General features: G+C 31.5%; 1 protein-coding gene across 1 annotated transcript in view; it reads left to right on the forward strand.

The window, feature by feature from the left end:
* LOC106679859 (uncharacterized) overlaps positions 1-16,026 on the forward strand; it is a 55,267-nt gene that overhangs the window by 3,222 nt on the left and 36,019 nt on the right. Inside the window, exons 3-5 of the mRNA XM_014419233.2 lie at positions 9,664-9,723; positions 11,602-11,658; positions 14,538-14,624. Of these exons, the coding sequence (XP_014274719.1) occupies positions 9,664-9,723; positions 11,602-11,658; positions 14,538-14,624 (204 nt within the window). The remainder of the gene's footprint in view (positions 1-9,663; positions 9,724-11,601; positions 11,659-14,537; positions 14,625-16,026) is intronic.

Below are 16,026 nucleotides of genomic sequence, written 5' to 3' on the forward strand. Positions count from 1 at the left end.
TCAAAAAAGAACAAATAGTTTTTAACTATTTTAAGTCTGAAGTTTCGCCCCACTTTTTAGCCCTGATGAAGCCCTGCAAAGTGGGGTGAAACGTCGGACATTTAGTAATTGAAAACTATTTGTTCTTTTTTGACCGCAACCCTGACCATTTTCTTGTATATAATATATTTTCATATATGCACCAGCACACTTGGTGTCCCAACACTTCAAAAATGAAATGATGGCTCAATTAATAGTTATTTTGGATTTGCTCAAATAAACATACAAGCAAGATTGCCACCTCATCTAATTATTCTAATTTTCAGGGTTGCTTCTTTTTTTTTTTAAATCAATAAAAAATAAAAATTTCATATCATAGAAGAAATAAAAATAAAAAAGACTATTTTCAATGTATTTAAATAAAATCAATATATTTCTTATTTTTATGAAATAAAAACCTAGTGATCTAATAAAGTTTTTAATAACCTAACTTTTTATAATATATTGACAAGGAAAATCAAGCAGAAAATCAGGAAAATACTCTAGACTATTTAGATTTAATGGAGACATAAGAGAGACAAAGACTACTCACAATTCCAGCATGCCTAATAATAACATTCCTACTATAACAATCAATACATTGTTCCTTTAATACAATTCAATTTAGAGCCTAACATTTACCAAGATATTCAACACTGCCTTTCCATTGTATAGGCTATCCTTGTTATTTAGCCTTGAGACTCATATCAGGTCTTCTTTTATTAAATGGAATAACTTTAGTTTTATTTTTCAGTTATTATTAAAGTTTTTGAAATATTTTCCATTTGCCATTGTTAAATAGTTGGCTCTTTTATCTGTCCTGTATGTGAAAATATATAAATAAAACTGAGGATTCCATATTCGAGAGTTCATTTCTGAGATAAAGAAGAAATCATCCTGGGTGATGAATATGACCATTGTAACTGTTGATAATATCATTATTTTATCAGATCGATCACTCAATTTCAACAGCATAATATGAAATTTATCTCTTGATAAGTAAATTTTAGTGTTTTATTAACACATCTTAACTAAAATCAGTCAGCTTGAAGGTGTAATGGGAGATAGTGAAAAAAATACAATTTTTTTACATTCAGAGCGCTTCAAAATCTAACAGATGCAGAGTTATAGATTATTGATATCATTCTAAGACTTATTATTTATATATTTTTCATAACTAAAAAATCAAAATATTTAAAAAACATCTAATACATTGAGATTTTTCTACACCTTGAACAAATAATTTAAATTAAACATTCTATTAAATTAAATATTCCATTATTAATATTACTTAAAAGAAAGATTTTTTCCTATGTAAATTTACTGGCATTTTTAACATTATATTTTGTGTAGCTTAATAATATTGGAGTATAATATAAAAATGATTTTGTTGACAAAAGTAGAACAAAGTGACGTAAAAACAAAACATGAACAATCTCCTTATGGAATCGAATCAGATCATGTATAGTTATAGGTAATATGAACTCTATCAATGGAAATCATGAGGAATATTACTACTGTAATTTACAAGCAATCCATATATAGAAGAAAAAAGCTACTACCCCACCTATTGCTGCATAGACCTTTGTTTCAGCCCTAATTTGACTTGCCTATGAAGAAAAAATTATAGAAAAGACCAAAGAATACAATCTCCCCTTGTATAATTTATTTAAAGGTTTCTATCAACCATAAAATTCATATAGATGAACAATTCAGTATTATCTGTTGTGAAAAAAATACTTTAAAGATAGATAATGGAAACTCCATTTAAATTAATTATGTCAATATAAATACAATTTATAAAAGTAGTTGCTAAGTCAGGGCAAAAAATAGACCCATAAATTTAGTATCCTTAAGAAAATTAGTATCTTTTTTTTTTAATATATCTCTAAATTTATGTATAAGTACAAATCCTGGAAGAAATAAGTATGGGCAGCTGATGAAACATGTTATTTATTCAAATGATGATGTGCATTTTACAACATGAATCTTAATAGCCCTTCCTCAAGCTCATAAATAAATATTAAAAACCTGTATAAAAACAGAGATCTGAATGATGTAAAATAGTATATACTCTTTTTTTTCTATAAGGTACCATCTAGGAGTAGAATTGCAGAGAAATTCAACACAAGACAACCAGCAAAATCCACATCCACATCTTAACCACACTCCAACTGATATAACCATTATCTTATCATCCTTCCTGTTGGATCTCCAAGAGACTACAAAACCACTTATCACCTCATCGCTAGAATCCTAATCGAAAGTTCTTTTAATGCCCCTAGCTATCTTTTTGTGGAATGCTAATGGACTTCATTACCACTGTGATGAACTTGATATATATCTCTACAACAAACACAGATATTACCCTCTAGAAAAAAACTCACTTTACTCAATGGTCAAATTTCTGCATTTGTGGCTCTATTACTTATTGATCAGACCACCAAGACAACACTTCACACACCAGATCTTGCATCTTTATCCATAACTCTTTATTCCATTCCCTCATTCCTTCCACTCTAACTGATGCTATCTAATCAACCTCTGTAATCATTTCAACTCTTCCTTTCCATTCAACATTATCGGCTGTATATTGCCCCCTGATAATTCCCTTTCCTACAACCATCTTGATTCTTTATTCCAATTCTTCAGATCGCGCTTCATTGCTGGAGGAGATGACAATGCCTAACAACAACGATGGGAATGACGAACATCCAATACCCATGTCTCTGCCTCTAATAGTTATTCTATCCTCCCACCCATGAGCCTCATCCCTCAAAAAATGTCCTAATATCCTGCATATACTTATCACCTCCCACCTGTTCCCGGACCATTATCGAATCACTAGATGATCTTTCCTCAAACCACAATCCTTTTATTACAATTGAGCTTCTTTTCTAAGCCCTCCCCTCCTTCATTGATTAAAGGATGAGTTAACTGGGACAAATTTTGTGATAATTTGGAAAACAAACTGGACTCAAAAATTTTACTTAAGACTAAACATGACATTGACAAAGCCATAAGAAACCTTACAGAATCTATAAGAATTTGTATGTAAGACAACCCAGAAAATTAATAACCTACAAAATTACTTGCCACAACACATTCACATCTTGTTAATAGAAAAACACTAAGCAAGATCGAAGTGGCACAGGACTAGATACCAACAGATAAAGCTTATCATACTAAATTGACTAACAAACTAAAAAAATAATTTCTTCTTCTTCTTCGTTCTTTCCTATAGATAGCTATGTCGGGAAGTAACAATATAAAATTAGCCTTCTAACAATAGCATATCTGCCTTCGCAAGTTCTCCACCAGCTGGCAGCTTTATAGAATATGCTCAGTGGTTTGTTCATTTTGGCCACATTCACATAGGGGACTGGGTCCTATCTTGAACTTCCTGAAGAGGTGTGATTTCAGATGGTTATGTCCAGTTCTGAGGCCAAAAATGTTGACCTGTTCTCTTCTGGTTGGTTTGAAATAATCGCCATGGGGATTGTGATTTGGTTGTCTTGCTTTCCACCTTTGGCTTATGGCTGCTTTGTTTATAGTTTTGCACTCCTCCCACCTAAGTAGACTGTTAATTTGGGGGAGCAGTGTTCCTTTTTTAGCCAGTCGGTTTGCAATTTTATTCCCTGCAACCCCATAGTGCCCTGGAATCCATTGTAGAACCACCTTGTGACACTGCACTCTTGGATCTTCCAGCTCCTCAGCCAATGTGCCCAGTGAGCTCTTCCATTTATTTTTTAGGCATTCAAGAACATATGCTGCATCTGTCAGGAATACAACGCATCACAGCAGACACCTCTTCAGACCCTTTAGGATCTTGGCTGCTGTCAGAATGGAGTCATGCTCAGCTCTATAGTTCGTTGAGATGAGTCCTATGGGGAGAGCTTTTTGGAGAATGTGTCCATTAGGGAATTCAATATGGATGCCTCCTCCTCCTTCTGTAATGGCATTTTTAGCTGACCCATCTGTGTAAATCCTCATCCATTTATTCTTAGGATAGGCCGAGTTAACGTGTTCTAGAGTGCAGGATTTGGCAACCAGAGTGTCTAGATCACTTTTCTTTGTTATGCCTGGGATCTTTGTATCAATTTTTAGTCTGATCCGTTGTGTCCAAGGCGGGGAATCTTCAGCAAGCATCACTACTTCTGCTTTAATATTAATTTGGGAATGCTTATCAATTAGTTGAGCGGTTTTATGTTGAGGGCTTTCACGCTTTATCCGAGTGTGGGGTCTCTTTCCAACTCTCTCTTTTAGGGGGTGGTTTGGAATACAGTCTGATTTTATTCTTACATTAAGGAGTTAGATGTCTCTCCTATCTTCCATTTTTTGTAGGCCAGTGAGCATTTCTATTTCTTTAATGGGTGTGGACTTAAGACCTCCAGTTACAATTCTAAGCCCTTGGTTCTGGACAACTGTGATTTTTTGAAAGTTTGAGAGTGCTGCTCTTCCCCAACTCGTGATTCCATATTCTATCACAGGTCTTATGTATCCATTGTATAGGGTTTTGAGAGTGATGTGATTGGCCCCCAATTTGATCCTGGCAGTAGTGCTGTTCATTTTACTGCCTTAACAACACATCAGTCTATTTGACTCTTCCAAGTGAGTCTTTTGTCAAATTTTACTCCTAGATATACCGGGAAGTCATCCTTGATAAGGCATTGGCTGCCTAATTTCAGATTAAGGGTATCCGGAATACTTATGGACTGACTGAAGATCGTGTAGTGTGTCTTATTAATATTTTTTTGTGTGCCCATTTTTCTGTCCATGAAAAGAGTGCATCCAGTGCAGTTTGGATTTTGTGTTTGGCAGCTATTATCGAAGTGGACTTACACCAAATTGCTATATCGTCCGCATAAATTGATAATTTTACATTATTACCCATTTCTTCTTTGATGTCATTTACATAAATCAAAAATAGAGTTGGTGAGAGAACACCGCCTTGTGGAACCCCATTCTTTGTTGAATGGAGTTTACTTTTTAAACCTCTGGAGTGAACTTTAGCTTTTTGTTGTTGCAGATAGGTTTTGAGCCAAATCATGGCCTTGCCTGTTATACCCATATTTGCAGCCTTTAAGAGTAGACCTTCTGTCCAAACCTGGTCAAATTCCTTCTCCTTGTCCACCCGTACTGCCAGTGTGTGCTCCTGCTCTTGAAACCATCTTCAATTTCCAGTGCTATGAGGGCAACTTGGTCTTCTGTGAATCTTAATTTTTGGAACCCTGCTTGCTCTGGCATGAGAAAACAGTTTTTTTTCTGCAGCCATATGATCCGGTTATTAACTAGTCTCTCCAGAAGCTCACCTAAGCAACTTAGAAGCGTGATGGGTCTAAAGCTATCTAGGTCATTCTTCATTTTTCTTGGCTTTGGGATTGGAATCACAGCTCCTTTTTTCCAAGTATTGGGTATTATGGCCTCTTTCCAGCTGGTATTAAATAATTTATGCTAGCGTTTCTTTGTTTTAGCTCTGAGGTTTATTATGAGTTCATTTATAATAATACTATTGGGGCCTGGGGAGCTTTTCAATTTTAGCATGTTAATTGGATTTGTGAGCTCTGTTTCACTGAAAAATGCATTCATTACACTATCTGTTTGTTTGGAATTCTTCAGGTGCTCATTAAGTTGTCTCTGTGCAATTTGCTTCCTTTTTGGGTGAATCTACAAGTTTCCGATTCCACTCAAGTGTTTCATAAAAAGATCGACAACAGGTTTTCCTGACAGCAGTTTGCCTTTTTTTTCAATAGTAAGTCAATGGAGGGTAGAGTGGTCTCTCCTAAGTGATTTTCCAAATTTCCAAAGCTTATTGCCGCTTCTGTCCATGTTAAAGTCTTCAGTCTTCTTAATCCAAGTGTTTTTCATTCAAGTCTGAATTTCTTGCTTTAACATTGTTGAAGTCTTCTTCAATTTTATGTTTGCTTCAACATTGGAAAATAGTTCAGCTTAATTTCTGTCCTCGTTAATTCATTTTCAAGTTTTCATATCTCGGCTGTCCAGTAAGGCTTGTAATCATTTCGAGCTCCCCTTGGGATGGTTTCAATTGCTGCTTTTCTTATTGCTGCAGTACAGTTCTTTGCAGAAGAAGTAAGCTTCTTAAATCTAGCATTTATGTGTGTGTATAGAAGTGTACTTGTCTGTCAGAGTTCTGTATTGCTCCCAGTTTGCTTTTTTAAAGTTCCATTTAGGCAATGGAACTGCCTCAGGCTCCGGTGCATATACATCCACTGTGAGTTTTCCTTAGCTAAAGCTACTACCTCTCCTCAGCACCTTGACCCCAAACAGAACTTAGGAAATTCAAAATTTAACTAACATAACTGAAAATCTTATGACTACTGACAAATCTTTATGCATGAACATTAAGAAACTTCTGAACTCCAAAAGTTTTAATCATCCACTTCTTCCTGAATCTCAAATATGGACAAAATCGGACGAAGAAAAATCCCAGATATTCGGTCAGCACCTTTCTATACCTAATTTTTTTGTTATCATAAATCAAAATAATTAATCCAGCTAATACATTGAACTGTTAAAAACATAATATGACACACTTTCTAAACTAAAATATCAAACAATAAAAACTTACATTTAGTAGCAAAAGAGAAAAACAACAATAATTGGATATAAAAAGGATTAATAATTTACAGAAATAAAAAATAAATAAATCAAACACAAATTAATAGAAAAATAAATAAAATGAAAAATAATAAACAAGAAACGGAAAATACATAAATGTATATGTTGATAGATAAGATACAAGATACAAGAAGTGACGTCTTGATATAGTACAAAATAAAGCATTGAGGATTATTACCGGTGCTGCTAAATCAACACCGATTCTAGCCATGCAATTGCAGGCAGAGATTGAGTCCCTAATAGATAGGCAAAAAATAAATGCCGTCATCCTTTACGAGCGCGTGCTTAGGAATGGTAGTGATTACTGAGCCAGCATTCTTGGTAATGCTAGACGACTAAAAACGCAACTAACATTTATTGAGGCAACGAAATCCATTATCACAAGCCTAGGCCTGAACTTTGAGTAAGAGAGCCTCTGCCTGACTTGACTAAACAAAGCGTTTGTTTATATATATAGTGCTGGATCTAATAATGCCCATCAACAAATCCATGACCCCAGCAGAAGAACTAAGGACTGTAGCATTGGCCACTATAGCCGAGCGCTACCCTGAGTCAGAATGGATCCATATATACACCGACGGGTCAGCTACAGAGGCAAATAAAAATGCGGGTGCAGGTGTCTATAGTAGCCTGTTCCAACTGTCAGCACCTGTGGAGCAAACGCTACCAATTTTGATGGAGAGGTAGCTGCAATTGCTTTAGCTTTAGAAAAGATAACTCACGCCTGTGCAATGAAGATAGTTCTGCTGTCGGATTCTAGGGCAGCACTGCTGGCAATAGTGTCTGAACGTCCCTCAACTAATGCTAGAATTCTCGCATGCCGGAAATCCATACAATGTAAAAGAGAAATACTTAAAGTATTGGTAATGCAGTGGATTCCAACCCATTGCGGTATACCTGGGAATGAGGAGGCGGATCAACTTGCACGGTTAGGGGCTAGCCAACCACAGCCACTTCTTCCTATCACCATGGACATGGCGAAAGAAATGGCCTGAAGGCCATCACTGAAAGAGTAGAGGAGAATGTGGGGGCAAGAACTGGGCGGCATTGCTAGATCCTAAGAGGCGCCCTCCTTTGACTTTACCAAGAGCGGTGTCAGTGGCATGCTTCAGGTTGGCTACTGGACATGACTATTTGCGGCACCACCTGAAGAGAATAGGAGTGACTGAATCTTCGGACTGCATCCTGTGTGGAGTTGGTGAGATGACTGGTGATCACATATTTGCATGTGTGGCAATGGCGGACTTAATTAAAGACAGGAGTTATATCGGCAGAGCTAGACTATACTGGGCTGTACGAAACAAAATGTCAGAAATGCCTCCTTTGGCATAGTAAAAAAAAAAAAAAAAATAGATAAGATACATAATGTGAGACAATATTTAAAATATAAAAGTAATTGAAATTTAAAATTACAACACTGTAAAAGAAAATTAACAATGAGTGCATTTAAATACTAACTGACAAGATGCGTATAAAAAACATAAAATGAATAAGACCACAATATGTTCCACATTAAAATTTATGACAAGTTATATTTCTAAATTTAATTCTGTAAATCCTAATTTTTGGTCATTTAAAATGTTTTTATAATCTTAGAGTGATCTTTTTACATCAACAGAAGCGATGGATGCAAATTTTCAAGCACTTAAAATTATTCTGTTTTCTTCAATGTCATTGAGGGCAATTGAGTCATTCTTATTTAATAAATTATTTATATCCCAAGTTTTTAATAACAATCCCTTCCATTTTTTCTTTCAGTATTTCTCTTACTTGGCCTGGAGGAATATACTTTCTTTAAATTGTCTTAATAATTTTAAATTTTCATCTTACAACAGATTTGTTTCCTGAAATTGCTTTAGTTTGGTTTAAATAAATCTAAGATAGGTACTAATAACAATGAAAAATACCTTTTCTTCATTCTGTGAAAGTGCCTTATTTTCATCTATTTCAAAAATTTCATGGACAACAGCTTTGAATGTTTCCAAAAGTTCCCTGTAAAGGTAATTTTGTCCTATTCATTATTAATTTTTATTTGGTTACCCTAGAAGGGGTTTTCAAAAATATCTTTTTCCAGTTATTAATTAATTTACATCAGGAAACAGGAACTTTTTCTACAATCAGATCCATCAATATAAAATCAACTTTGAACTGAACGTCAACTTTACTTTTGGCATTTTAAAAATGATGAATGTTAAATATTTATATTAACATATAAATATTAAATTAAACCTGAAACAGAGTGTAATATTTAAAATGTACATGAAGTAGAAATGTAATTCTGAGAAATCAAAAAATCCATACCTATTGTTAGAAGTGAATTCTTCAAGGTAGTTTTTAATAACAATCCCTTCCATTTTTTTTTTTTTTTAGTATTTCTCTTACTTGGCCTGGAGAAATATACTTTCTTTAAATTGTCATAATAATTTTAAATTTTCATCTTACAACAGATTTGTTTCCTGAAATTGCTTTAGTTTGGTTTAAATAAATCTAAGATAGGTACTAATAAAAATGAAAAATACCTTTTCTTCATTCTGTGAAAGTGCATAGTAAAAATAGTAAATAGTAAAAAATAGTATTTTTTATTTTGTTATATTAACAATTTGAATGAATATTAAACTGTTCTATTTTAATTTATTACTTAACTGGAATATTCAAAATATTGAAATATATATGCAAATATATTTATTTATCATAAAATATTAAAAAATATGCAAAATAAAATACACTAATTTTTATAGATTTTTTATCAGCAGTTTAAAAACGTACTCAAACAAAGTATGCAATTGCGTACAAATGCAGACCTTGGTTATAAGATATTATATTTTTGTATATAATAAAAATCTCACAAATATTCATCAAAAACTCAGTATTCAGAATTTATAATTGAAATTGTAATATTTTCCACTAATTCACATTCATAAATATTTTATACTATAGCTTATTGTAAGTAAAGATTAGATGTTATATTCATATAATTTAAATATTTTTGGATTGCTCTCTTCACAGTACCGGACGAGCTTCAGCCAGTACTTCAGGGAACTCAAATGAATTAATGACAGTTGAAAGGTAAGTTACTATCTATCCAATATTAAACTGAGTGCTAACACTTTATTTTGTAGTAATTATTTCAATAATATTATAAATTTTACACAAATATATAAATAAATCACGAAACAAAAATATTGTAATATTCCAGATTTATTAAAATAAATAAAAGGAAATTTAATAGTTTTTACTATTCTTAGATCTAATGTATAGCTTTGATGATTACAAGGTTCAAATGAAAATATTAAATAGATATGAGAATTTTATTTGGAATTATATAACATTATTGACTCTTATCTCAGAGTGTGTTTTCCAGACAACCAGAACATAATAACACTTAACTAAGTTAATAGCTACTTTTACAAATATAATTAAATCCTAGGTAGAGTAAACTAACCAAATGTATAATCTTCTTTGATGACTGATGGTTCTTGAAGTTTTCTTTCTCAAGATGCTACGTCTGACAGTAAACAAAGAATTGGTCCTCTTTAGTTTCCTGGACAGATACCATCCACTGGCGATCAAAACAAAAATTGTCTTACTACCTTCAATTATATAATCTACTTGGTGACTCTTGATGTCTTCTTTCTAAAAATCTATCACTGACTATGGATGGTCAGCAACCCCTGCTTCCAGGAGACGACATCTCTCCCGCTATCCCAACGAACAAGTGTCCTCATTTCCTTTGTTCATTCTCATGCCTAGATGCTTAATGTAAACATTGATTGTAGCATAATGGTTTTGAGTTTTTTGGTCTTATTTTCTTCAGGTATATTTTTCCTTAATACTTATTTTCCTATTCTATTTTTACTTAAATTTATTCTAAATAAAATCATGATAGGACATTAGATAAAGTGACAATTTATTTGAATTTGCTCAACATGGCAGCAATTCTACCAATTTTAGAATGGCACTGCCATCTTGACTCTTTTAACGATGTTTCCCACTCCATATTTGACTAAATGAAATTGGCTAGCTTGCTTTTTGGTTCAAACAAATCAAATAAACAATATTGAACATTGATACATCAAATAAAGCATGACTAAAACCATCTATACATAAAAACAACTATTTATCAAAAAAGAGGATATTACAATATATAATTTGATAATTTATTATTTATAGAGAATGACAAAACAAAAGATTATTGAGTTGTTTAGAAAAAAAAGATAAGAACTGAACAAATAAATGTTACAGTTTAAGCATAAGGAAAATAAAAAAACACAACTATGAATTTTAATTTAAGTTTTAATTCACTTTTGACTGAAAAAAATCAACTTAGACCTATTTTTAGCCACATTATTTATAATTAATCAATAAATAATTTTATCAAAATAATTGTTTTTTAGACTTGTGATATTAAAAAGATTTATTTGGTCTATTCTAGTACGACTTTCCCTAATGAAGCTCTCATCAAATATTTTATAGGTTGATATTACTAAATCAACTCTTTGAAAGCTGAATTTCAGACCAGTCCCATTTTTTGGCTTTCACTCATTTAATTACTGAACACAATTGACTACTTTTCATTTCAAATACTTTTTGCCAACACAAAACTAACCTAATGAGCCACCTTGATCTCTATAAATGCATTTAAATAAGTTAAAAAAATATACAAACCTAAACAACCATAAAAGTCTTGCAAGCTAACTAATTAATCAATAACAACCAACAATGAAACAAGTTAATAGCTAACTCAGAAGAAAAAATATATATTTCCAAATTTTCCAATTATATTTGATTTTTGATAAAAATATAAATAAATATTATTTCAACTTTATTATTAATACCAGTAAAATTCAAAACTTCTTATACATACTTATATAATGAACTAATATGTTAGCTATAGAACACTATTTTAACCATGATTATAATTTCCATTCTTTCCTCTCTTTGCAGTAATGAAACAAATCAAGCCGCTGCTCTAAATGAAGCAATGCCTGTTACCGAGCATTGGTAAGTTACAATTTATTTAATAAATCCTAAACTAAATTTAACTAATTTATTTGGGAGTAAATTGTTTGTATATCATTGAAATGATAGTGGAATTACAATTATCTCATTTTTAGAAAACATTATATCATTTAATCCTATTCCACTGGCCACTGTAATTTTCACTGCTATGGGAATCTACAAATCCTATTGTGAGGGCTGTTATACACCTACTCCTATGAAACTTTCATTAACTATGTTAAACATATTCAGTAAGCAGTTACTAAATTTTGTTAAGATTGGTGCCTATAGCCTTGCTTCCATCAGCCAGGAGGCCTTTTAATCATCTCCTAAGTTTAAATATGGCCATACCATTTCAACTGGTATTCTTTAAGAACTTCCTTGACAGATTTCACATCTAATATGGTTTACAGTTATTTCTTTATTAGGATAAGCCAATTTCCTACAGTTGCTCTAGGAATTATCCTTTTATTTATTTTCCATACCTGGTCCATCACAGTATTAAATAGAAGAGGGCTAAAACTGTCACCCTACTTTACTCCCTTGTAGAATTTAAAGGTTGTGGGCCTTGCACCACTGAGACAAACTATACCTTTTGGGTTTTGAAATGTTCATTTTATCTCTCTTATTTAATTAGGTGGAATATTCCTCTCTTTTGAGGTATTTCTGATTTTTTGGCGTGGGAGTGAGTTGAATGTAGTTATTAGATCAAAAAATACAAAGTATACATTTCTTCCTTTATCCCATACTCATGAACTCACAAGAGTAAGCCTGTTTTTCAGTTATATTAAGAGGTGTATCATATTCTGTGCTTTTCTATGTGTTGTTATTTGAAGTATTTGTTATATAATAAACATTTAGCATCTTATTTTATATGTAATTGTAAATAAAACTGAAACTCAATATTATTTTGATCACAATTTAGAAGTCAGAGTTAAACTAATTTTAGATAAACCAATACTACATAAAACAATGAAGGTATATTGTTTCTCCAATTGTAAGTTGCACTTCTTCTAGTTCATTTTGACAAATCTGCAAGAGTTATTTAGTTATGTATAAATTTTATATTCAGGATGTTGGTCTCATGATGAGACAGTTTCCATTATTAAAAAAAAAAAATGTCCACCTCTTTTTTTTCTATTAAAATTGTTTTAATGTTTTCTTATTTCATCTCAGTCAATCTTTCAGTATTCCAGGGCATGCTTATCATTAAGTTATGTATGGAATAGTTGAGCTAAGTAATCTATTCTTCAAGTGGATTCTTTTGATACTCTCGATTACATAAGTTTATATTTTTGATTTTCTAAATTTATTTAAAAATGTTTTTTATTTACCTACAATAATTCTATTCTTACCTTTATGCCCCCAATTCAATAGTATTCATCATTATTTTCTATATAATCTGTGAGATGAATTACATCAGATTAATCCTTGTAAAATGTCCATATTATAAATGTGTAGAAGTGTTATTTGAAAATACAAATATATCCATTTTATGTGAAAAGTTCAGTTCCTTATTTTTTCACTTAAGTCCAAGCAGAACTTTAATTTTTAATCTTACAGATTAATTGTGCGCAAATGTGTTATTGGGCCCAAATAAAGTTTGACAGAAAAGAAAATGTTGCACCATATCAATGAAGCATCTTAGTGTAATTATTAATTTAATCAAGTTCATTTAAAATTATAATTATTGTATATTTAGCAAAATATTCTTCACAATTGTTATATATTACTGAAAAATTACAGCTCAATTTTATTTCTAACACATGATTATAATTCAAAATTAATATTTTTTTCTCTGGTTATTGCGTACTGTACTGTACTTCGTATTCTGCCAAATGCATCAACATACAATGTTATAAACAGTTTTATCATCCTTTTTGCAGAACCTGCAGATTAGTAACTCCATTAATCTCATATTAAAGAGGTGTTTATTTAAGTAACAGAATCATGAATACAGTTCTGGCCTCGAGGTCATCCTGTACGTGTGTGGAAGCATGAAAATATGCTACACTTCTTTATCTCTAGGGACTTCTTAGAAACAATTTATATTGTTCCTGACTTATTGTGTTCTTATAGTGTTTTCAGCCATGCTACCTGCAGCCATCATTTACATCTTTTGAAAAAGCTAAGACGAACAACACAAATAGGTTCAGGTATAAAGGATATCTTTTCAAATCTTATCCTAGCGAAGCCATCTCCCTTCTCATGTTCCATTATGCCTGAATGACCAGGCATCCATTCAATCAGTTTACTCTTTTGGTTAAAGTTTAAGAGAGTTTAAATTAATTTCATGCTCTTTCACCACCTTAAATCGAATTACATAGCTACTCGGTGCATAAATGGATGCCTGACAATCTGTAACAATTGTAATTAATCTGTGCCTCTTTTGTTAGGGCTTGGATATAAAGGATAGATCAAGCATCCCTTGATAGATCATGGATTTGGATTTTGTCCCCATTTTTGTGAAGCCTGTATGTTGTGCTAAGGGATTGAAATTTTATCTCTATGTGCAGCTTCACCTCTGTTAATATAGTCTTGGCACTATTCATTCAGAAGATCCACTGATCCTTGAAGCAATCCTGAGATACAGTCTTTATTAAACTGAAAATTTTCAACCTATTAATACCATTAGCACATACCTGTTTATAGAAGCCTGTGGTGATTAATTTTATTAAACAATTGTTAACAACCAAGTACAACAGGAGAGAAGACAGGGCACCTCCTTGTAGAAAGTTCCTTATTCATTTCAACCAAATTTAGGTGTGCCCCAAAAATTCATAGTTAATGTTGGTTCTTAGAAACTCTATAGTTGTGAATTTAGTCTAATATTAATTATTTAATGTGAATTCATTAGATAACATTTTTTTTTTCATTTGCAGTGAGCAAACATCACAAATTACTTATCCATATCAGGAGCAAGCAGCTTCAGGCAGTTTTGAGATGCAAGAAGCAACTACGGATGAATAGTAAGCTATTATTCATAAAATACTATTAAACTAAATAATGGTTGTCATGTAGTAAAATTTTTAAAAAAATTTTTTTTTTTTTGAAAATTTAATGTGTTTATTTTGTAACACTGAGGTCTTTAACAGTACTATATATGCTATTTAAATGATCTTCTAACAATTAGAAGGCTAATGCCCATTAAAAAGAAGAAAAAAAATATCAGCTTTGGATTTAGTAAGTTTTGAAGCTATATTATCAAACCTGGACAGTTAAATGTCATGAATACCATTGTTGTGTCTTGATAAACATAAATGAATGTTACAAGCTCTATTGCTGTAAAGTACTTTTCGAATATTTTTTAAATTTTAATATTAAGTTACATGCATTATTTATTTATTTATTTTTTGGACGCAAGTTAACCCTTTTTTAAATTTATTTATTTTTATTGATTAATTTAGATACTTGACATTTTAATATTACAAATTACTTTTTTAAACTGTTGTATTACCATTAACAAATTAGTTTTTGACCTTCTAGTCATTAATCTACTGATGACTAAACTGTGCCCAATGTTATTACTAATGGAATTTGCCTAATGACATCAATGTTGTGGTAATTTAAACTCTGTCCTGATTATTTTAATTTATAATATCCATATATTGCTGGCCGATACCTTTTTTATCTTTTTTAAAATTGATTACATCTTTTATATTTTTTGTTATATGGGTCAATTCTAAATAATTCTTGATTTTTATATATACAGTCCTATTCAATATCTTCACTTCATTAAAATTGAACTCATAATTATCACAAAGTCTTACCAATACTATGGTTCTGACATTTTTAGTGTTCTTAGGATATTTTTTTTTTTCTGTTGATTCACTCAAGTTAGTTTTTACTCAACTATGGTGAAGCCAAAATGAGGGCTATCTGTTTCGGTGTGTGTCAAAACCTGTTTATTTGTGGGTAGGTATGTAACAATTTTTTGAGAAAGTGACCCAACCAATTTTTAAGTTTGATGGCTCAAATTATTTCCCCATTATTTATCTCATTAATAAATTCAAACCTAAGCTTATTTATATATCTGTATGGATAAAAAATAATTTTCTAAATTTTTGTATGTATTATTTTTAAGTATTTAGTATCTGTTTATTGTATGGCTTTTTATTTTTTTTAAAATATTTTTATTGAAATTTACAACTGTATATTATATTATACATTCAGTAAATTTGATTATAATGTTATGATGGAGTGATACAGGTGTGTAGAGAAACTGCCCATTGGTACCACTGTAATTTTTTTTCGATACTTTTTATTTATTGATAGATATTACAATCTGGCACACAGTTGTCAGCAATAGGTAATAGTGATGAACGATCACATTCATACTAAAATAAAATAAAATAATAATAAAAATAAATA

The sequence above is a fragment of the Halyomorpha halys genome, unplaced genomic scaffold (assembly GCF_000696795.3).
Source record: "Halyomorpha halys isolate HHAL.00 unplaced genomic scaffold, Hhal_1.1 Scaffold224.1, whole genome shotgun sequence".
Taxonomy (NCBI): Eukaryota; Metazoa; Arthropoda; class Insecta; order Hemiptera; family Pentatomidae; genus Halyomorpha; species Halyomorpha halys.